The sequence below is a fragment of the Puma concolor genome, chromosome B4 (genome assembly GCF_028749965.1).
Source record: "Puma concolor isolate L17-30 chromosome B4, mPumCon1.1.hap2, whole genome shotgun sequence".
Classification (NCBI taxonomy): domain Eukaryota; kingdom Metazoa; phylum Chordata; class Mammalia; order Carnivora; family Felidae; genus Puma; species Puma concolor.
In genome coordinates, this window is record NC_141673.1 from 78,232,459 (window position 1) to 78,257,557 (window position 25,099).

Here is a 25,099-nt window from a genome sequence, read left to right on the forward strand (position 1 = left end):
ACACAGATGCTATTTCATAAACATTTGCATATTTCAGCAGAAGACACTGTGCATACAGAAAAACCTGAAGTCTATGAAAAAATTCATAGAGAATGCAGAATGTCTATTTTTAAAACAAGAAGATTCCCCCTTTTCCCTTTATGACAGAATTCTTACCTTAGTCTTAATAGTGAACATTCCACAATGTCTAAACATAATGGATGTCATCTGCAGACATCTGAAGTTATTTATGGCACATAAGCATCATAGCGATAGGGCCAACATCATTAAAATGTAAACTAAATGCATGGCTAGAAATGTGTTTTCATTTTATTTACTGAGACCATAAGGTTTGTGACGCTAGTGTAATGCAAATTGTACCACAAACCACTGAGAAAATAAAAATTCAGCCAGGAATGCTTTGTATTCTTGTATAGCACTGAATTCCTATGATACTGTTTATACCTCTCAATGACATGTCCTACTCTGCAAACAGTTAACAGGCATGTGTTGAACTCCTACTAGATTACTTGGTCACTTAATTGGCATCATTATCTACCACCTGCCTTGAACTATGTAATCAATGAATGCTCATTCACAAATTAGTCTTTCATGGCTTATCAACCATGCCTATCTATACTTCTGCATCATTTAAGCGTCTTGTCACTTATAGATCTAGATTTCTAGGTTGTTCATATTCAACCTTCAGGAAGAAGTCAGAGATGCTATTTGAGTGGCTTGAGCAAGAATGCCCAGGATATTAGGTCCTTGATAAAGGTTGTCTAAGCCTTATCTAATGTGGTTTTTAGTGATATGGTATTGGTTTTTTATGATTACTCTAAATAACTGGGTCTTTGGATTGTAGTAGTTTATGGTAGCAGATTATTTTTTTTTAAGTTCTTACTTACTTATTTTTGAGAGAGAGATAGAGCAGGGGAAAGGCAGACAGAGAGGGACAGAGAGAGAATCCCAAGCAGGCTCTGCACTGATAGGGGCTCGAACTCAGAAACCATGAGATCATGACCTGAGCCAAAACCATGAGTCGGACACTTAACCAACTGAGCCACCCAGGCGCCCCACAAATTCTTTCATTCTGACCTCAAATTGGAGTCAGATCTCTCGCAAATTCTTTACTCATCCTAATCTCTTCTATTTCCTTGAAGTGATGGCACAAAAGAAGGTCCTAATTTGTCCTTAGATTTATATAAAACATGTTTACAGTGCAAAGAAATTACTGCTTGTGGGACAGACCTCCCAATTATATCAGGGGATTTATGGGAACTAAAGACAAAGACGCTAGAAAACTGTACTGTGGATGACACAATATTGGTGTGGCTTCCCTCATATGAGGGTAAAAGGAGAAGGAGCATTGCATCTGAAATTAACCCTCACCCCCCAACACCAGCACTGCCTACATTTGCAAGAAGGCATTTGATGCTTTCCCTTTATCAACACCCTTTATCAGCACCCTTCTCAAATGTATCTTTTAAGGTTTATGTTCCAGAGAAACTAAACAGAGGTTAAAAATATTTTCCCATCTATATTTCACAGCATTCTCACCCAGGTAAAGCTCAAGGGTGGAAAACAAATTCAGTCACAGAGAAGATCTAGGAATTAGTCAGGTAGGGTCATGTTGTAGCATTCCTGCTTATTCCAGAAGGACAAGATCTATGCTTAGGAAAAACTTTCCACAGCTTAAGCTAGGTGATGAATTAACATCGCAACTGAACCTAAATTTCAGATACGTGGTCACTGGCAGAGCTCGTAGACATTCTATATCTCTCTCTAGAGGGCTCCCCTCTGCTTGCTCTGGGGCTTGCCAGAGTGTCTCCCTGGTATATGCTGCCATGCCAGCCCATTCAACCCCCCTCCATCTCCTGTTTCCACACTCAGTGACTGCTGGACTCCAGCTAAGTACTGCCTGAATTGCCTTTCTACATCTGCAACTAGATCTTCCTCTTGGATCCTGTTTTAACTTCCTCACCTCGACCTCCCCTAGAGGGGCATAGCTACTCTCCTGTATCATCTACTCACTCACTGAAAAATAATTATTACATTCTGATCTGGCACTGAGACATAGTTTGATTTATTACGCTGCTGACCAGGAATCTGAACTCTCACCCTGATGATAACGGACACTAAAACCATTAAAGAATTAACTAGTTAAGAAAGTGTTGGCTAGCGTGTGTTGTCAGTAGAATGACATCACCTGTTTGTTGGCTTTCAGTACTGCTCTCAGTGTGGCAATCTGCTCCCGTTTGGTGCTCAGCAGGGACTTGAGCTTGAGGATCTCTTCCATTAAGGCTTCCTTGTCTTTATCAATCATGGGGGCCAGCTCCCGTGCTGCTGCTCTTTGACGAGACAGTTGCAAGGACCGGTCCACAGCTTTCTGCAGATGTTTGATTTGGTCCCGGATTATGGCATTAAGGTTGTAGATATTCATTGGCTCTTTGCGGATGTCACTTGTATCCAATACTGGAGATGATGGTGGGGCAGTAATAACAGGAGAGATTGTGGGGGTCTTGGTTGGACTTGGTTCTTTGCTGGCCTCTGTGTTTTCTTTTGAAACTGGTTCAGATGAGGTCCTTGTTTCTACTGGGGATGACACACCCCGCCTGGCTAATCGTGGAGACAAAAGTCCCCTGGGATCATCAGGCCCTTTCAGGCTGCCACTACGAGTGACTCTGCTTTGCCTATAGTAGTCCAGCATGACCCTGTTGGGGGTTTCGTTATTACACAGACATACATGGTGGTAAAGCTGGGCTAGCTCCTCACTAAATGTCACCAGCTCATCCTGGGCTGTATTAAGGGTATTGTGATTTTCGTTGGCTATGCTGGTCATCTTTTGCAACTCCTTCTCCATGTGGGCCATCTTCTCTCCACTCTCCTTGGTGGTCTTTTCAAGACTTGTAACCTGCTCATCATACATTTGGATCTTACTCTCATACTTGGCTTTCTCATCAGTATAGTTTTCTACAGATTTATTATATTTCTCCTTTAAGGCCTTAATTTCAGCTTTCAAATCAATCACCTCAGTTACTGCCACCCTATACTTGCATTCAAGGATCTCTAAGCCATTGATGTCCACCTCATAGTCATGGGCCTCCTCCGCTGAGTCCCGGCCCTTCTCCCCATCCAGGTCAGCCTTGAGTTCTTTGCTGCTCTGTAGGCCTCTCATGGCATTAACGTGTTCTGTTAGCCGGTGCACCCGTTCGTGCTGCTCTGTCAGCGCCCCCTTCGTGTGTTCCAGCTGCGTCTGTGACTCCTGGAGATTGGCCAGAAGAATGGCCTTTTCCCGCTCTACCTGTGATGGCAAAAAAAAAAGTGTCTGAATGATTTCAGTGCAATGCCAATGACGCACTTGATCCATTCACAGTCAGGCAAGTATACATTTAAAATAACTGTAGCAGAGCCAATGTCCCCATTATTGCAAATTAAATTGGAGTGTGTTTTCTTATTTCAGCAGTTCTGGTAAGTCAATCAGTCTAAAAGTACATCATTTTAAAAGAATTATGCTATGCATATTTACTCATCCAAATTCTCATGCATTATACACATACACTCATGAAACCTGAATGTTATCCAAACAATCTTATTTTTATCTTAACATCTTGCAGAAAACACAACATGACTTCAAGAGATGGTACTTAGCACTGTCTTCATTTTCAGAGCCTTGGAGAATATATGCTCCTTAGTTCATGTGGGATAAGTGACTGTCTCAAGGTGCCTATGAATCATCCTTTCCTTCTGAGAGCTCAACCAAAAATCAGATTTAACACCTAAGGCTTTAACTTACTAAATAATGCTGGGAACACTAACCATCCCCTTAAAATAAAAAATAAGCATTTGATCTCCAAAACAGACATGCTCAAAATTTGATAGATTTTAATATAAAAACGTAGAGTTTTAGGGCTAAAAGAACAATTTATAAACCATTTCAATTTCTTCAGTCCAAACAGGAATTTTAAAAATTAGCAATATATTTGATTAACATGACAGTTTTGTTATTACATAGGTAGTATTATTGTATATTAAAAAAATTCTAATCTCAATGTAAAATACTGTCTCATTAAACATAAGTTTATAAAAAGGCACCCAAGTGGCTCAATTGGTTAAGCATCCAACTTGTGCTCAGGTCATGATCTCACAGTTTGTGAGTTCAAGCCCCATGTTGGGCTTTGTGCTGACAGCTTGGGGCCTGGAGCCTGCTTCGGATTCTGTGTCTCCCTCTCTTTCTGCCCCTCCCCCACTCGTGCACTGTCTCTTTGTCTCCCTCTGTCTCAAAAATAAATAAACGTTAATTTTTTTTAAAAAAGCCTAAGTTTATAAGAAATTATAATAGGAGAATTTTTTAAGTTTATTTATTTGTTTTGAGAGGGGTGGAGTGGCAGAGAACGAGGGAGAGAGAATCTGAAGTAGGCTCCATACTGTCAGCACAGCACAATGTGGGGTTTGAACTCCAAAAACCTGAGCTGAGACCAAGAGGCAGATGCTTAGCCAACTGAGCCACCCAAGCACCCCTATAATAGGAGAATTTTAAAAAGCATTTCCTGGGGGTGCCTCAGTGGCTCAGTCAATTAAGCATCTAACCCTTGCTTTCAGCTCAGGTCATGATCTCACGGTTTGTGGGTTCAAGCCGTACATCAGGCTCTGTGCTGAGCATGGAGCCTGATTTGGATTCTCTCTCTCCCTCTGTCTCTGCCCCTCCCCCTGCTCTCTTTCTCTCTCAAAACAAATAAATATTAAAAGTATATAGGGCACCTGGGTGGCTCAGTCGGTTGAGCATCTGACTTCAGCTCAGGTCATGATCTCATGGTTTGTGAGTTCGAGTCCCATGTTGGGCTCTGTGCTGACAGCTCAGAACCTGGAGCCTGCTTCGGATTCTGTGTCTCCCTCTCTCTCTCTATCCCCCCCCTCACGCGTCATGTCTCTCTGTGTCTCTCAAACATGAATAAACACTAAAAAATTAAAAAACAAAAAGTATATATATATTTAAATACATATTTGTGTTAAATATATATATTTAAAAGAACATTTTCTTCCCTCAATTCAGGTAATCATTATGAATTAAAAGTTTTTACGTGATTATGACATAAATGTGTTTTTAATAAGCAAATATTGATATTGTTAATATTTGATATTGTACTAATACATAACATAATATAATACATAATATAATATATTCTATAAATACAGTATCAATATATTGATATTACTAATATATTGATATTATTATTATTTAAATATTTAAATATTATTTAAAGATAACAGCTTGATGTTGAATGTTTTTATAACTAAAGTAATTTATCAATTTGAACTTTAAAATTTTCCTGAATCATACATTATATCCCTCCAAACTTCTAAATTCCTAGGGGTTAAATAAAATTATTATTATAATAACATGATAATATCAATTATTAAACTATAATTAATATTATATCAGCATATTATTTTAGGAGATCCATAGCTATCTATAAATTTGTAATCCATCGTTAGTTAAAACACCAGTCCCCCAAAACACAGTTTGAATTTTGATGACTGATACATTAACTGTGAACAATGTGTAAGGTATAAACTTTGCTGCTTCAATATACAAAATCATTACATAATAACATCATGACCAGTGAACAATTACATTACTTCTTCCAAAGTCTTTCAGTGGTTGGTCACTGCATATCTGTTATTCAGTTCATTCACAGACAGCAAAGTGTAGTTGTGTTGTCTCACCATCTTCCAGTGATAAACCCACATGATGTTTCACAAAAATAGTCCAAAGAGGGCATTGGGAAAGAAAGAAAGGAAGAAAAAAAGAAAGAAAGAAAGAAAGAAAGAAAGAAAGAAAGAAAGAAAGAAAGAAAGAAGAGAAAGGAAAGAGAAGAAAGGAAAAGAAAAGAAGGGAGGGAGGGAGGGAGAGAGATGGAAAGAAAGAAAAGAAAGGAAGAAAGGGAGGGAGGGAAAGTGAAAAAATAAAAAGAAAAGGAAGGAGGGAATGAACAAGCAGCAGAGAAACAAAGAGACACATTGGAAGTGAAATCTGAATTAAACATAAATGGAGTTACAGGAGAAACGGTTGAATTTGCGAATATTGACCCTGATGCCATTTCAAGGAATTTAGATATGCAGCCAAGGCAATTTGGTGATGGAGAGGTATCGATATAAATCAAAAGAATAGTTGTTACAAAAAGGATTAAAAGGTTCTAGAGAAAATGACATGGGCACACTAAAGGCACTCTCAGAGATATTTGCAGACACTGAAAGTACAAAGGATAGAATGTTGAAAGCTGATCCAAACTTATGAGTATGACAATTTAACAAGGCATAGAAAAGATTCTTGTTCCGATAATAAATTATGTGATGAGAGGGTGGCAAGATCAAACTATTCTTGATAAGTGTTTGGTGGGGAGGAGGCACAGTTCAAATTTCTGTTTCAAAAGCTTGGATATCTTTAATATTCTATAAAACATAAATTTAATTTCCCTAGTTTATTTTGGGGAGGGTTAAATTTTTATCTCAAAGATAAGTTTTTTACAAGGAAAACTTTAAATATATTTCTAATTTTTGGATTACAGTGTACTAAGTAGTTTTACTATTTTTTCAATTCTTTATATATTTATAACCAACAATAAGGGAGTTTTGAATGTTCTGATAAAAAAAAATTTTAAAGATCACAAAACAAAGAGCACCTGGCTGGCTCAGTTGGTAGAGCATGCGACCCTTGATCTTGGAGTCATGAGTTCAAGCCCCACATTGAGCATAGACCTTACTTCAAAACAAAAAAGAGAGAGAGAAAGAAAAAAGATCATAGTACAATTGAATTTTCTCCATTAATTGTGAGTTTGTTTTGCATGGTTTCAGTTTACACAATCATTTATGACCCATCAATATCATGCAAAACGAGGACTGCCTGTATAGTACACTCACTGCTTCTCGGCCTTTTGGCTAAGATCAAATGTATAGTACAGTCATGAAATTAGAATTAAAAATACAGTTATGTTATCTTATTAGAGCCTTCTAAGTCATAGCTTTGATTTTATGACATAGTGCTTGCCCATATCTGAAACACAATCCACAAGGTATATATTATGGCTATAGAAACCAAAATATTCCAAAATAATAGTATTACAGGTTAAAAAAAAAAACCCAACTAGGCTGTAGTATCAGAGAATTCGACTCTAATCTTGGCACCAGCATTTACCTAACGCTATGACTCTGGGCAAGTTTCTTAACTTACAAAAGGATGATTGAGTAAGACAGTGAATTTAATGCTCCAGGTATTCTAATGTTAGCCATTGTTAACATTTGGGTAACTGGTCATTCCCATGACCAAAATAGTTCTACACGGCAAACGCCTTTGTTTCACAGATTTGTATCTGTATTTGCAAAAGCAACTATTTCATTTCAAAGTCAAGACGTGTTTCAATACAAATCCCCCTGGTTGGGTTTCATGAGATATAACAAATTGTATCACCATAGCCGAAGATGAATGGACTTATCCAGACTATTGGGCAATAATTTTAAATGAAAAAATGCAGGTAATTATGTAATGTACTTGATGAAAAGCCAAGTCAGTTGAATTTTTGATAAGGGAGACAGAAAATCTTCTAAATATTCTATTATTGATATTGTAGACAATATCAATGAAAATGTATTATTTTAGGAATGTTTTTTTCTCTTGAAAACTAAGTGTATTTACTCTGAAAAACCTAAACATCATTTGATTAGTATATATGATTACAACAGACAAAGCTGTTTCCAAAAAGCCTTTGAATAAAATAAAAATTGGACCAGAACAAAAGGCACTAAATATGTCTCAACCTTGTTTTTAGAGGAAAAAGTGTTATAATAAATGAGGCGATACCATTAGGAGAATTTCAATCTGTACTCTGCCAATTCTGATTTACAAATAACATTTTCTAAGCCTACAAGGTAAATCTGTCAGGTTCTTCATGATAGTCTCTCCAGAAAATATCAAATAGGACACTGTCTCTTTCATGTCTGTATTTTCCACATACAGTATTAATTATCACACTCAGTATATTTCTGGTGGAATCACTTGAACAGAGAATGATATCAAAATTTACACACACGCACACACACACACACGCACACACACACACACACACACACACACACACACACACACACATTTTTTTCCAGACAGTTATGGTTGGTTTGTTCCCCCTCCAATGATAACTAAATTGTGGATAATTTTATACAACTTCAGCATGATATTTTCGCTTAGCTATTGAGGTTTAGAGTACCTTAAATTATATTTGGATTTCAGAAGCAGTGCACAAACTAAGATGTGTAAAGCACTTCAAAGATTAAAATTACTATTCATTTTAAGGGTACTATTTTAATCTCTATTGGTGAAGAATTTATCTAAGGGAGACTTGCTCTGTTAATTAGCATCTTCCATAGTGACTAAAATCTTCATCTTCTACAATCTTCATCTTCTATCTGGAACTGAGTATTTTATTTTTTATGGTAGGGCAGGTTGTTTTGCCAGAAAACTTGAATGCAGAATTTGTGAACTCTTTAATCCAGTTTTAGTATATAATATATGTTAACTATTATTATTATTGTCATTATGTCCCATGAAAATTTTTTTAAGTAATCTCTACCACCAATGTGGGACTCAAACCCAGGACCCTGAGATCAAGAGTTGCATCCTTTACTGACTGATGGAGCCATGTGTCCCTCCCATAGAAATTTTTTAATTTCACTGTATCTTTATCTTTTAAATGAACACATTTATATGTATTGAGTACTGATAGCTCTTTTGTGGAAGAACAAAAGAAAAGATAGTCAGAATTTGCACATTCAAAGGACTTTTATAGGAAAAGAAATCAAAGTTGCTTTATATGCCATTAATTTCTTTCTTTCTTTCTTTCTTTCTTTCTTTCTTTCTTTCTTTCTTTCTTTCTTTCTTTTCTTCCTTCTTGACAGAGAGAGAGAGAGAGAGAGAGAGAGAGAACGTGTGGGCAGGGGAAGGGCAGAGAGAGAGGGGGACACAGAATCCAAAGCAGGCTCCAAGCTCCAAGCTGTCAGGACAGAGTCTAACACAAAGCTTGAACCCACAAACTGTGATATCGGGACCTGAGCCGAAGTTGGATGCTTAACAGACTGAGCCACCCAGGTACCCCTATATGCTATTCATTTTCATAAAGTCTTTATCCTGGTCAACTGACTCTCAATTTGAATGGATAGTGTGATTCTTGTAATGGTATACATAGGACTGACATACACAAATAGAAATCAGAAATAAATAATTTATTCTTCTCTGCTTGAAGTAAAACTATTCTGGCAATGCATATCTGTTCCCTGACAAACAAGAACTATGAAAAAGATCAATCTAGTGAAATATCAACTGGTGGAACAGAGTTGCCAAAGGACCACAATTCCACTCCTAAGCATATACTGAAGAGAATTAAAACATATGTGCACACAAAAACTTGTACATAAATGTTCATGCCATTATTCATAACAGTCAAAAAGTGGAAACAATTCAAATGTTCATCACTGGTAAATGGATAAATAGAATGCGGTATATCCAAATAATGGAATATTACTTGCCAAGAAAAGAGAATGAAATACTAATATATGTTGTAACATACATGAACCTCAAACATGTTATGCTAAATGGAAAAAGCCAGTCATAGGGCGCCTGGGTGCCTCAGTCTGTTGAGGGTTCAACTTCAGTTCAGGTCATGATCTCATGGTTTGTGAGTTTGAGCCCAGCATTGGGCTCTGCTGTCAGTATGGAGCCCACTTTGGATCCTCTGTCCCCCCCTTCCTGTACCTCCCCTGCTCATGCTCTCTCTCTAAAATAAATAAACATTGAAAAAGAAAAAAGAAAAACTCAGTCATGAAAGGCCACCTGTTGTATGATTCCATGTACATCAAATGTCTAGAATAGACAAATCTATAAAGACAGAAAGTAGATTAGTGGTTGCTCAGGGCTGGAGTGGTTAATGAGTACATGGTTTATTTTTGGTGTGATGAAAATACTCTAAAATTGACCGTGGTGATGGTTGCACAACTCTGTAAATACACTAAAAAACAATGAATTATACCCTTTAGCTGGGTGGATGTATTTTACGTGAATTATATCTCCAGAAAGTTTTTAAAAAATGACATAGACTCCCTTGCTGTTGTGATAATAGATGCCCTTTTATGTTTTGATATATGGCAGGAAAAGTAAGGCTTCTGAGCAATTCATTTGCTTATAAAGCTTATATTAAAGGTAATCTTTAATTATAAAGTCTGTAATCATTTAATGAGTTGTCAACTTTGTCCTAGGAAACTGTATATGTCACTTTAAGTTTTAAAAAACACAGAGCATCTTCTTATAATTAATTTCTCCCCATAAATATTCTGTAAGTTTTTTTAAGCACATATAATATTTGATTTGATTTGATTTTGGTGACAAAAACATCTGTGCTTCAGTTTCCCTACCTGTAAAATGAAGATAATAATACTATCTACCCCATACAGTTGTTGCAAACACCAACCAATTAATCAAATATATATAAACTGCTCTGAACTCTTATGGGACATATAGCAAATTGACCACTTACCATCATTATAGGAAAAACTAAAATTGTTTTTAATAGAGTGGATCTAAATATAATATGAATCTTTATTCTTTCACAACCATGAGGATACAACAAAATATCAGTTTCAGTTTCATAGAAACATTGTTGTTTTGTCACATTAAATGTAAAATATAGCTAGTGTGATACTGAAAGAAAAAAATCCAAAAGTTTTCCCCTTAGTTTGACCAAGGAGAAAACTCTCTGCAATGTGACGTTAGACAGAGGTTATTTATTGAAGGCAGAAATATTAGCATAAGCATAGAGACTCCTTTAAATAGATTAAGAAATTTAGTTTCCTCAGACAGGACCTACTTTTTTTCATTCTAATAAAACTAATTAAGTTACCTGACCAGCATTGGAAAATATCAATTACAGTTGGCCCTTGAACAACGCAGTACTGTTTGATTGGAAGCCTTATCAATAACATAAAGTCAATTAATACATATTTTATATGTTATTTGTGTTATACACTAGTTTTTTTTTTTTTTTTTTTTAATTTTTTTTTTCAACGTTTATTTTTATTTTTGGGACAGAGAGAGACAGAGCATGAACGGGGGAGGGGCAGAGAGAGAGGGAGACACAGAATCGGAAACAGGCTCCAGGCTCCGAGCCATCAGCCCAGAGCCTGACGCGGGGCTCGAACTCACGGACCGCGAGATCGTGACCTGGCTGAAGTCGGACGCTTAACCGACTGCGCCACCCAGGCGCCCCTACACTAGTTTTTTTTATAATAAAGTAAGCTAGAGAAAAAAAGTTATTAAGAAAATCATAAGGAAGGGACACCTTTACAGTACTGTACTGTATTTACAAAAAAAAAAAATCTGTGTGTAAGTGGACCCATGCAATTCAAACCATGTTGTTCAAGGGTAAGCTGTTTAATCTGTTTTAAATAACCGAGTCTTAAGGGCAATACAACTGTCAGAGACACTATTTAAATTGCAGTTGTCCTAGATTTTCATATTAATTATTGCCATTTCCCAGCAGATGGCAGTATGACCTCTTTAGAAATGGACCTATTTTTTTTTTTTTTTTTTCCCTAATTCTAACTAACAAAGGCCTAGAGACTACTGATGGGGCTAATTTATTACCTTCCCTTTATAGATGCATCTCAGAGAAGTAAAGCAACTCACGCATCATTCCTGATACCCAAGGCAAAAACAGATTTTTTTTCTTTTCAGAACCAAGGCAAATAAATACCCATAGATGGGAAAACATAATTAACATGCATAGATGGAAACTTGTAAGATAAGAATAGGCCAATAGGCTTTGACCTGGGTATGCTGTTTACAAAAGGTTTCTTTAATTCTCAGGAAGAATAATTTAAAAACTGCCTATTCCCTGGTACAGGGTGTTAGATCCCTGCCTGTGCCTCTCTATGTCTCCACAAACTGACAACATTAACTAAGCACAGGTGTTCAATTTGAAGGTGCACAACTTTCTCTCAGATGCGGTACTTTGGACCCTGGCCAAAAGAAATCCTAAGAGACAAGTGACTATGAAAATACAAGCTGGGATATCCAAAGTATTCTGATGTTAGAAGCTGAGGTACACAAGACTGAGAACTGCCTGAACAGTATGGCAGCTGTAATGCCCCACGACAGCCATAATTTCAAAATCGCAAGTGGCTTTAAATAAAAGTTGTATTATAACTCACTGGGTAGTGATATTCAGACAGCCCTACACTCCTCAAGCAGCAAAATTGCACCTGCCTGATGAGAGGCCTTCTCTGGTCCTCATTTTCTCCTCTTAGAGTGAACAGTCACATGTTTCACTACAAAAATGTTAATAGTGGGACGCCTGGGTGGCTCAGTCGGTTAAGCGTCCGACTTCGGCTCAGGTCATGATCTCACGTTCCCTGAGTTGGAGCCCCACGTCAGGCTCTGTGCTGACAGCTCGGACCCTGGAGCCTGCTTCCGATTCTGTGTCTCCCTCTCTCTGACCCTCCCCTGTTCATGCTCTGTCTCTCACTGTCTCAAAAATAAATAAACATAAAAAAAATGTTAATAGCATTTGATCATTCACTGCTGCACCTGATCTCATTAGGGATGTCGCAAAATATATAGTATATGCTGTATATTACCTTTCTACATTCTGAACATTTCATTCAACACATTTGGCTCCAAGCATTTCAGATAGTCACACGTAAAGTACATCTGATTGCTTGTTCCTTGGGATGTCCAGACAGTGTTGCTGACACACAGGATATGCTGCAAGGTGCATTACGAGTACTGCTGTGTATCAGAACTGTCATATTATTTTCAAGCCTCATTAACATCAAAGACAATTGCAATTACTTTTCGGTAATGTATCCTGTAATGTTTTTATAATTTGCTTATTTATACAAATTAAACCCAAGGGGGATGCACAGCTAAGGAAAACCTATCAGATTATAAATTATGCATGAAAAGATACATTCCGCTATACTTGTACTCAACAGTTTGAACGAAATATATTCTTAGAAAAAGTTAATGCGCTTTTTTTTTAAATTTTTTTTAACGTTTTATTTATTTTTGAGACAGGGAGAGACAGAGCATGAACAGGGGTGGGTCAGAGAGAGGGAGACACAGAATCTGAAACAGGCTCCAGACTCTGAGCTGTCAGCAAAGAGCCCAACGCGGGGCTCAAACTCACAGACCGCGAGATCATGACCTGAGCCGAAGTCGGCCGCTTAACTGACTGAGCCACCCAGGCGCCCCAGTTAATGCGCTTTTTAAAAAATGTTGCTTACCAAAAGATGGTGACTTTGTCTAAACCATAATTAGATGTTAGTGTTGTTGCTGTGAGACTGGAAGCTGTAAGCCCCCCATTCCTGTGTTGAGCATGGTCTCCACAACTAAATGCGGTGCTAACTTTGGAACATAAGGCCGTGCCTGTGCCTCTTCATATCTTGACAAACTGTCAACATTAATTAAACCCTGGTACACTGTTGTCTGCTGTACTGAGGGAAGGTTTACCCGGCCAAGTCTTTCTCTCCCTAACTTTCTGCTAAATGAACATCCCTTTTCAGACCTCACGCTGACACTTCACTGTTACCTTCCTGTATTCTTACCAGTGAGCACATTAGTCCCTTCTGAGATGACTCTCCCGGAGCCAACTGTCCAACAGTAAGTTAATAATACTAATAAAAGCTAAAGAGAGTGCTCCAGGCACTGTGGAGTTGAAGTAGTCATAACAGTTCACAATTATTGAGCGTTTACGAGGCACTCTACACACATTAACTCATAAACCATGCCACTCTAATGGAGAAGGTAGTCTGTATCCCCATTTTATGGGAGAGTAAAGTGCTGTCTTTCTATAGGAGGATTCTCAACTGGCAGTTGACCCTTGGAGCATTTGAAACGGGTGGGACATTTCATCATCACGTTGCCTGAGGAGATGTAACCGGCACTTAATGGGTTGGGACCAGAGACACTAAACCTCTGGTAGCTCACCAGTCACAGACAAGGAGGAATCATCCCACCCCAATGCAAGTGACATTCCAACCCGGAATCGCTCCCTTGCTGAGAACTTGTCTCCACCATTCTTTTTGTTACATGACTCATTTCTTTCAGAATTTTCTATTATTTCAGATGACCTACAGGATTAAATGGGAGAGCAGCCCTGAGTTTGCAGCCCAAGGGCTGACCTAGTTGAAAACTGTTGTGCTGGGGTGCCTGGGTGGCGCAGTCGGTTAAGCATCCGACTTCAGCCAGGTCACGATCTCGCGGTCCGTGAGTTCGAGCCCCGCGTCAGGCTCTGGGCTGATGGCTCGGAGCCTGGAGCCTGTTTCCGATTCTGTGTCTCCCTCTCTCTCTGCCCTTCCCCTGTTCATGCTCTGTCTCTCTCTGTCCCAAAAATAAATAAAAAACGTTGAAAAAAAGAAAACTGTTGTGCTGTTTTATGCAGAAAAGCCCCTCTTCCGAATCGACACTGCCACCCTAATAAGAAGAAACAAAAGTCTTGGCATGCTAACTTTTTATCCTAAAGCCACCAACGTGATAGTTTAAGAAAAATTTTATATTAATTCTATTTAATTTGGGGGCATGAATTCTTATATTATCTGTCACATACAAATTTAAAATATGTTTGCTATCAATCTAGTTGTATTAGTGTGAACTGAGCAAAAAGACATAAAAAAATATTACCTACACAGAACTGAACTTTGCAGTCAGATAAAAGTCTATATACATTCATTTTCTTCCAATGGCCATGCCCTCTTGATTTCAGTTAAACATCATGAAAACGAATTCTTTGCTAGTAGCCAAGAGCACAGGGCAGGTAAAGTGCACAATGTGTTAACTCGTGATGTAATATTAACAATAAACCTATAAAATTAACTTCACTCGGTCTCCAGATCTTTATTTATTTCCGCTAATTTCACTTTTTAGCCATCATTTCTGTAGAGGCAGAACATTATAAGCCCTGTTTACCATAGAAATAAATGACTGCACAGTCCTGATGGCCTCTAACCAGCTGTATGCAGAGAAACTTGGGGGGTGAGGGGGTGGGTAACAGACCAAAGAGTTAATCACCTGACAAGCCTGTTGAACCAGATTCCTGGTTCAGAAGATTTGCGTGGAGCCCAAGAATGTGTACGATAAAGAAGCCCTCAGATGATGGTGTTGGTGGCAGTGCTATGCTTCAGACGAGATTCCCATTAGCACTAGATTAAGGTATGGCAGGGAGGCAGTATCTAAACTAGAAAAGCCATCTCACAGTGAGATAAACTTAAAAGGCAGGACTCTTCACAAGATATTTGAATTTGAAGATGCTAAAAATTTAAGGCCTAGCTCATGTTGCAATAAGAACTCCTTGGTTTCAGATTTATACCTGCTCTGTATTTTGAATCATATGATATCCTGGCTAATTTATAGACTGAAAGTCCTTCATGTCTTTTAAAAGCTTCGAGGCGCCTGGGTGGCTCAGTCGGTTCAGCGACCTACTTCGGCTCAGGTCATGGTCTCACGGTTTGAGAGTTCGAGCCCGGCGTCAGGCTCTGTGCTGACAGCTCAGAGTCTGGAGCCTGCTTCTGATTCTGTGTCTCGCTCTCTCTCTGCCCCTCCCCCACTCATGCTCTGTCTCTCTCTGTCTCAGAAATAAATAAACATTAAAAAAAATTAAAAAAAAAAAAGCTTAAAGTATTCCTGTGAAGTGTATCGTTATTCTTTAACACTACAGTTGTTTGTGGTAGAAAAGTCAGATCACTCATGTATAAAGCTTTTGAATTCTTCTGTTAGAAACGCATCAAGAGGCTTCTCTCCCTTCACACCTGATCATAATCCACTTTGTGGCTCTAAGATATATTTCCTAAAGCCAGGCAAATGAGAGATTTCTTTTCAACACCTCTTCGGTTGTGTCTTTCTAAAATACTATACTTTCAAGGTTGCCAGGTGAAGAAGGAGTATGTCAAAAAATAAGCTAGAAGTAAAATGTGAGAAGAAGATATCACAAAACAGGCTCCGTGCAGCCTGCAAGAAGTTCACAGTAACAGAAGAGATTTTACCTGCATAAGTTGCTGCTTTAACTTCTGTATTTCTGAAATGTTCAGCTCACTGAATAAGTCAGAAACGGGGTGTAGAGACTCTCCTTTCCTTAAAGTGGGAGTCCGATAGTCTCCATTGAGTTTCACAAGGGGCCCGTGGATATGCCCATTCATTTTGTCGTCATTGTTCGGTTCACCTGCATCCTCCGCAAACTTGAGTCCATCGACAGAGATGCTAAGATGGTTGTCATTGAGGGTGATATACTGGGAGAGCTCCTTCCGCAGGATGTTCTTTTGTTCCCTCTCGTTTTTTAAGGTCTCAAGGGCTTCTTCCAGCTGGTGCTCTGCGATCTCTTTCAACCGGATGGCATCTTCCAGCTGGCTGTTGAGCAGCACGGTTTCTTCCTCAAATCGCTTAATCTCATGCTTTAGGCCTTCGTATTCAACCTGAATTAGATATGACAAAGAAGATTCATAAAACTAAAATTTGGGTCTTACAACACTGCCATTAACCATTCTAGTAGACCTAATTATTTAAAAAATTAAAATGTTAGTTTCAGGCATACAATATAGCAAGTAGACTAATATAACACTGTACGTTAACTAAAAACAAAATAAAAGAAAGAAACTACGCAGTATAAATTGTTTCTCTACAAAATAAATCTCAAATCTCAGTACACAGTATATATACTCTTAAGGTAACACAGGACAGGTTCTTTGTATGTAAATTATATAATTTATAACATATTATTATTATATAATTTATATATGTAACATGATATATAATCTATATATATGTTAAGTTATATATATAAATTCAATTCTTAGCAGAGATTAAAAAGGTGTCTGTTTTTATGATTTCTTTTTATAGGAGCCAATGGCCAAAAGGGGGCATTGTTTGCCTAAAAAAAAAAAAAAAAAAACCCCAGGAATTAAAAAAAAAAACAACAAAACATAGTTTATCAGAATATTTACAACCAAGAAAACATTTTATCATCACTATTATTTTGTTTTATTCAATTATTAATGATAAGGAAATTTTTATACTCAGATAAATTAGCTAAAATATCACAATAAGAATTTAATCTCAAGAAAATATGTGTGAGGGTAAAACAAAACAAAGAACAATTTTATGTGCTTACAGATAGAATCTGGAATAGCGGTACTGATTATCTAATAACAAATATATATATATATTGTTATCAATGTAATATTCTTTTGAATTAGAATCAAATAGCCTGCTTAAACACTCTCCCGGTCATGAATGCCCACAAGTGAAAGAGATCCCTACTCTAAATCGACATGCCACTTTGTTTGTTTTCTTTTGTTTTGAATTTAAATTTTAGTTAATGATGAAGTTTTTGGGGTGAAGGTGGGATCCAGAGCCTATGACCAAGAAAGAATTCTTGAGACGTCTTTGGTGCAAAAATGGTGATTTTATTAAAGCACGGGGACAGGACCCATGAGCAGGAAAAGCTGCCCCAGACCCTGTGAAGAGACTGGTCATATATTTGGGAGTTGGGGGAGATAAGGTTCCAAAGAGGAAGGTTCCAAAGAGATTTTCATATGCTAAAGAAGACTCACAGGATGCTAGAGGCCTAGCTATTGTCAAACTAAGATAGTTTTTCCCTCTAGTAAATCATTAGCATTAAGACAGCAGGGAGTTCCTGGAGAAACATTTTACTCTGCCTGCCTCAAGTATTTGTCAGTGGGCTGCAGGTTATGAGGAAATTTAGTTCTACCTGCCATTTCCTTCCCACATCAGTTAACATACAGTGCAATATTGATTTCAGAGGTAGAATTCAGTGATCCTTCACTTACAACAGCCAGTGTTCATCACAAGTGCCCTCCTTAGTATCCATCACCCATCTAGCACATCTCTTACCCACCTCCCCACCATCAACCCTCAGTTTGTTCTCTATCTCTAGTCTTTTGTGGTTCCCCTTTCACATGTCACTTTTTAATTTAATAACTCTTTTACCTCCACAGAGGTAATTTCCTCAGAAGGAGGAAATACTTGTTATGCACCTAGGCGTCCCTCACAGTGATTCAATATTCTTCCATCATGTTCCAACAGAATTCTGCTCTTCAACAAGTGTTTGCTGAATAAATTATTGTGGAAGAAAAAATAAACTAGGAAGGTAATATAATAAAGTCATTATATTAGATACTAATATAAACTATGTGTTTAGCTTTATATTTATCTTAGTGTTTATACTAAACTTCTATTTTAAGAAATATTAAAAAAAATTAAAGGATGGGGATATTTTTTTTTAATGTTTTTTATTTATTTTTTGAGACAGAGAGAGACAGAGCATGAGCAGGAGAGGGGAAGAGAGAGAGGGAGACACAGAATCCACAGCAGGCTCCAGGCTCTGAGCTGTCAGCACAGAGCCCGACGCGGGGCTCCAACTCACAGACTGCGAGATCATGACCTGAGCTAAAGTCAGACACTTAACTGACTGAGCCACCCAGGCGCCCCAAGGATGGGGATCTTTAATTCCACCCTCCAACCCCTGTTCTTCACATAATCTCAATGCAATGGCTTATCTCATAAAGGTTAGGATAACAATTTTTGTTATAGGTTTAGGTCAGATATAGGTTTGGCTGATGTAACAGAGACCTAAGTAAGAATGATTTAGTCTAGATAGAAGTTTGTTTCTCTGTCTCATGTAACACTATGGACGTAGTCAGTCAAGGGCCAATAGGACTCTCTGCTCCATCATAAGTTCATCCAGGAACCAGGCTTCTCCTGTCTTATTGCACTGTCTTTTACTCTGGCCCATATAATCTAAGGCAGTATGCCACCTTGATCATGTTTCAAGCAGTGGCTCAAAGTAAGGGGAACACCCCTTCCCTTTAAGCACATATCCCAAAAGGTGCTCATCACTTCTCATATACCATTGGGCAATACTAGTCATATGAAACTTATTTACAAGGGAGGCGAAAGAATAAGAATATATCTTTCCTCTGGGTAGCCTTATGCTCAGTTAAAACTGGGTAATACATTGGGAGAAAGGAATAATGGATAATGCTGGACAAACAGCACTCACTGTTATACGAGATCATTGGAACTTCACATGTCCATGACAGAATCATTCAAAAGACTCAAATCATGGAAATTGCTTGGGATAACAGAATCTGTGTCTTTATATCATGGTTTCTTCTAGGCTTGCTTATATACTGTAAAGTTATCTTCCTCTTGACCTTCTCTTTTCCCTTCCCTGGACAACTCAGGATACCTATGATTTGCTAACCTTTCCTAGTATTTCAACCAATCCTCTGACTGCCCCCAAATTATATGACAGCTTTACATATGCAGACATTTCTCTAGTTTGCATTGTAGACCTTTTATTCTGTAATCCTTGTTAAACTGATAGCTTACGCCAGGGACTGTCAAACATTACTGTGTCTTCTGGACAAAAGCTAGCCCACCACCTATTTTTACAAATAAAGTTTTATTAGAATACATTCAACCTATTTTGTCTATGGCTATTTTCATGCTACAACACCAGAGTGGAGTAGTTGGAAGAGACGCTGTTAGACATATATTAGGCCTGCAAAACCTAACATATTTACTGCCTGGCCCTTTATTGAAAATTTTACTGATTTCTGAGCTATACTTGAAGACACTGTAGATTTTTTTAGTTTATAATTCTTATTTAATTGACAGTACACTTCGTATAAGACTTGATCTCTTTGTCTCTGGGCAGCTTCACTCGCTCTACTCACATCTCACTCAAATACTCCTAATATTTACCCAGCTGTTTCATGTCTCTCTGCCTCAGCAAAGGACGTCATCTGGAAAACTCCTATTCATCTTCAAGACCCATGTCAAAAATCTGATCCTAACTCCAAAGGCAAACAGATCCCTCTTTTCTGATGCCATTACCATAAGGCCACATTACATGATTAGAGGTCCAGCAAAGGAGAGGTACCAAGAAACAGGAATGAGAAGGCAATTAAAAAATTGATGTTTGATTTTTTAAAGATATCATCAAAGTAGTCACTATTAGAAAAATCAGTACTTTGGTACAATTTCTTATAGCAACTTCACAGCTTAGTAACTTTCTTATTTTTAACTACAAGAGGGTTGGGGGTAAGTATCATAATCTTTTCAGAGTTTAGGAACTCTAAAAATCTTAATCTGGCCTGCCGGGGTCCAGCCCCAGTAGGTCCAGGGGTTCCCGAAGGATGAATGGCGTCCGTGAGATGACAAATGGACACAGACAACAGCAGTGTGTTAGACTGGCCGCTTTATTGTGGCAAATGTGGCATCATATTTGTTAGCAATTTGTTTGTAGCGTGCGTCATCTATGTTTCTCGGCATTACCTAATTCTAAAAATGTTCCTTTGTGTAATCACCCATTAAGGAACTTCATGGTTATTTCTTCGTAACATTCCCTCCTGCCCTTTGCTTATTGATTAATTTCCTCATATTACTTTCATTATGTATCTACGTTTATTTATAGTTTATAAGGCATTTGCTTTGCTATTTTCATGAAAGGTCATCTAGCTCTCAACACCTCAAGTGGAACATTTACAGGGACGTGACTTCTTAATTGTTCCTTTGAACCATTTGCAGCATAAGGAACAAAAGTATTCGCTTTGGTCTTGGGGGCTGGGAGGGAGCCAAGAGGACTCTGGGGACCCACGCTTATGTACTCCCAGAGAGACAATGTATACCTAGGAACTAATGAACCATTCTATACCTTAACCCACCAGGTCCAGCTATGCTCTGGAATGCCTCCTGGGGGCCAAGTGGGCCTAGGGGTTGGAGTAACTTGTATCCATAGATACATTCCTTTGTTGCCAGAGTGGGGGTTTCTAATCCATTTGCCCCCCTCCTTGGCTGGGAAATATAGGGGGCTATCCTTCCTTTAGGTAAGGGATGGGCAGGCGGGGGTGGCACTGGCTGGATATAAGGTTTCATTATCCGTCTTCGGATTCTCATGGTTTTTCCCAGTTTTCCTGGGGGTCATCCCCAGAAAATGTTCCCAAGTTTGCCCCCCATGGGTTTATTTTGAATCATCAGTGCCAACTGGACCATGGGGATGACCAAGATGAGTAACAGGAGGGATACCAGTAGCTTCCCATTCAGAGGGTCACTGTGCATTGCCCTTCCACCAACCACCCGGGCTGTGCCATCAGGAAGGCTGGATGGATCGGCTCCCGGCACTGGCCCTGTATTGCCAAATCTAACACATAGCTTTAATATGCAATTATGTGGAAGGCTATGAGTTTATTATTGCCTTCCCTACTGGGACTATAAATTCTTTACGCCAGTGACCATATCTTTTGTCCTTAAAAAAGTACATGACCTCACTGAAAGATACTCCTGAAACACTGGTTAAATGAAATAAAACTGAATTGAATACATTCCCTAGGTCTCTTATGATATTATTTCTTGATATAGAAATATATCCCTGGAGGAAATGTTCTTCATAATAGAAGTATGATTGAATTATTAATTTTAAACAGTGTTTCAAAGGCTAGATAACCAATATTGAGTGCTTTAGCTTAGCATGTGAGATATTAGGGACAGAGAACTTATTATTTCCGCCACCCCCCCCCACCTGTACATCTCTAGAAATTGAAGCTAACATAATTCCCTGCCCTGTAGGTAATACTGGGACCAGGCAAATTTTTCTGTTAACTCTGTGTTAACCAATACTGAGAGGAGGGATAAAAAACTTGGCTGCTTGTGGGAAATACTTGCTCCTAAAAGATGAGATCCACACATCAGGACCCTTGCTTTGTTGTGCCTCCTAAATGACAGCCATTATGTCATAGACTAAATCTATCCCAACCAGCTCCCCACCATGCAAAACCCAGTCCAGAGCCTAAAATCCTATGAACACCCTTTCCCTAAACCTCCCATTTTAGACATTACTGAGGCTCTGTCGAGGTGGGTTGTCTCTTACTGGGAGAGGTCTAATAAATAGCTCTGCTTCATCAATGGGTTTTTCTGGTAAGAAATTGACAGTTCACTTGACCTTTCTTCATGGCTCCTATACTTCTTTCAGATATTTTATTTTTAAAAAATATCGAGGTATAAATAATATTTATAAGACTGGACCTGATTTTATTTTGTACACGGAACCAAACCAGCACACAAAGCAAAGTAGCTAAAGTTTTCAAAGTCGACTCTCTGGTGTTCCCATATATTTCATATTTATAAAATAAATAAAACAATAAAATGTGGTTTGGTTAATTATAATTATCTGAAATTATAATTTCCTTTCTAAGCTGAAAAGAAAATGAATATAAGAGAAAGAAAGAAACAATTTACTCATTCTTTTAACAGATGTCTATTCAACGCCTTCTATGGGTCAGGCTCTGTACTAAGTGCTATATAATTGTTGAGGGGGATAGAAAATAAACAAAGTAATATATAGGAACTATATAGAGAATAAGAAGTGCTATTTAAACCAGAGTTATTTAGAAAATAATAGGGGCGCCTGGGTGGCGCAGTCGGTTAAGCGTCCGACTTCAGCCAGGTCACGATCTCGCGGTCCGTGAGTTCGAGCCCCGCGTCAGGCTCTGGGCTGATGGCTCAGAGCCTGGAGCCTTTTTCCGATTCTGTGTCTCCCTCTCTCTCTGCCCCTCCCCCGTTCATGCTCTGTCTCTCTCTGTCCCAAAAATAAATAAACGTTGAAAAAAAAAAAAAAGAAAATAATAAATAGTTAAAAGAGAAATAGAACCTCAGGAAGAAAAAGAATCTTCTAGTTCTCTGAACTAAGCAGTTTACAATGCTACTAGCTTACCTATTCAGAGAAATGTCAATACCCAGGCTGCGGGAGTATACTTTGCTTAGGGAGCTTCAGTACAAAGCAACATTCAGACCAGTTTTGAGATTGAAAGCCAGCACCGTCATTTCTTTGGGAAAAAAAACAACAACTGTGGCATGTATACATAAAATATTATACTTAATACCGCATTAATTGGGAAGAGAGTTTATGATGGATTCTAACTCCTGGCAATAAAGGCCAACAGGAGGAAAAAACACCAAAAAGCTAAACCTAGCATTTTCTTAATTGGGAGAGACTTATAACACTACAGTGTATCCATTTGTCAGGGAATAAGCCAGAATGGCTCTCTGTGCAGAAAATGATTTCAAGTTAATTAATTAGACACTTGATTGGGAAAATTACCATATTGCATCTAGAAAATAAAACTGAAGAGATGCATACATTTTCCCATTTGTTTGTTTTGTCTTTTTTCAAACTTCTGAGTTAAGCATTTGATTTCCATATTTCAATTACTGGTGGAAGGGCATGGATGAGCCATAAACAGTAATCAGCCAGACTAAGAGTACAGATTCCCACAGAAACGGCATCTGGGTTAATGAATACTCACAGGATACCTTGGCAGACTTTCAAGAATACCTAATACTGGCCTAAATTAACCTCCAGAGTCTATCAGTCTACCACATGCAGTGATGGGAGGCTACAGCAAGGCTGTCTGGCCGCACTCCTGCCTGTGCAGAGAGGGTTTAGAAGGACTGGAGCTAATGGCCACTTCAAATATCTGCACTTCAAGTAAATTTGCTTCAAGTCCTCTGCATTCTTCATCAGTGACCAAAACACCAAACAACAAAATAACACCCTTCTTAAGAAGTTTCTCAGAAACATACTTAAAAATTTTTTCTCAGACTGATTTTCTTCACGTGAGCTCACTGACCCCAGCCATACTGAGACCTGGGATGCTCACCAGACCTCAGAACAGAACACACACACAGGGAGTCAGTACTTAAACTGCAAGGATTGAGGTAAAAACAGAGGGGGATGTCCTGGTAGCCCATTGTAATGGTCTGAAACCAACCCCCCCACTCCTGTGCTCCCTGGTAGATACTTTGTTTCCCCAACATTCCAAAGCTGGGGGGAAGTAGCAATGATCAGAAATCAAATTTCAATTGTGTCAACACGTGGATTTTTTTTTTTTCTTCTGGATTCTTTCTTTCCCTTCCCAACCCTTGTTATCTATCAAACCCCAAAATAGTTTTGGATAGAGATATCAGCTTGGGAAGGGAGGAGAAATATAAGCATACACCTGGGATGGCCTTTAAGTTTACTTACTAAGTTACTTACTTTTGTTACTTACTGTAACATACCACAAGCAAACCAATCTGGAAAATTAAGCAATTAAACTAAGCCTCACTACAAAAAAAAAAAAAAAAAAAAAATTATTTGAACGTCCACATGCAATGTTTTTGGTCAGGTTACAGCTGAAGAAAAATCAGATATTATCTTTTTCTTATAATTTTATTCTTATTCATTTATATTTCATAATCCCTTTCCCTGTGTGATTTGAAAGCAATCTACAGAAAGAGAGAGAAGGGATTGCTCTTAATGAGAAGCTGTCAGGTTAAATTGATTATAATACAATTCAATTCCACCTAAAATAAGTTAACACAGGGCTACAGGATAAACTAAGATTTTGCTTCTTATCCAGCAAAGTTTTATTGTAAATTATCCTTCTAGGTTTGACTTTTAAAGGTTAGCTGAAACAGGAGGAGGGTCAGGAAATACCAGCACATAAATATTGTAGGAAGATTAAGGCAAATTCAGGCAAGTTCCTTTCTGAGAAATAAAGAGATTTAACCTTGGTGGTCAGAAGATGTGGCTCTATCTGGAGTGTAACTGAAAAACTTTTTGAACCTCACCTGGTTCTGCTTTAACGTGGACACGAGTTTCTGCAACGTGATATTTTCTTCTTCCAGCTCAGTGTAGTCCTGAAGGAGGCGGGCTTCTCGGAATTTGTATTCTCGGATTTCATCCTTCATCCGTATTCTCTGTAGCTCCACCATCTCATTGTTCTGAAACAACAGAATAGACAATAGATATAAAACTTTCTTATGCTAGGTTTTATAAAGTACAGATACCTTGGTGGTTAAAGATAATAATAAAAACACCTCATACAATGTAAGTCAGTCCCACCATCTTTCGAATGGCAATGTAGTGGTATGTGACAAAACTTTAAAAGCACATACACGAGATTCAGCAATTCTACATAGAAAAAACAATTTTAAAAGTATTTTCATAGAGAAAAGTAAACCTGT

The 25,099-nt window shown here is 38.2% G+C and overlaps 1 protein-coding gene across 5 annotated transcripts in view; it reads right to left on the reverse strand.

Moving 5' to 3' along the window:
- BICD1 (BICD cargo adaptor 1) overlaps nucleotides 1-25,099 on the reverse strand; it is a 256,993-nt gene that overhangs the window by 37,849 nt on the left and 194,045 nt on the right. For all 5 annotated transcript variants that reach the window (XM_086713687.1, XM_086713688.1, XM_086713691.1 and 2 more), the window contains exons 3-5: nucleotides 24,704-24,856; nucleotides 16,060-16,485; nucleotides 2,189-3,283 (exon numbers count right to left, since the gene is read on the reverse strand). In XM_086713687.1, coding sequence (XP_086569813.1) covers nucleotides 2,189-3,283; nucleotides 16,060-16,485; nucleotides 24,704-24,856 — 1,674 coding nt within the window. The remainder of the gene's footprint in view (nucleotides 1-2,188; nucleotides 3,284-16,059; nucleotides 16,486-24,703; nucleotides 24,857-25,099) is intronic.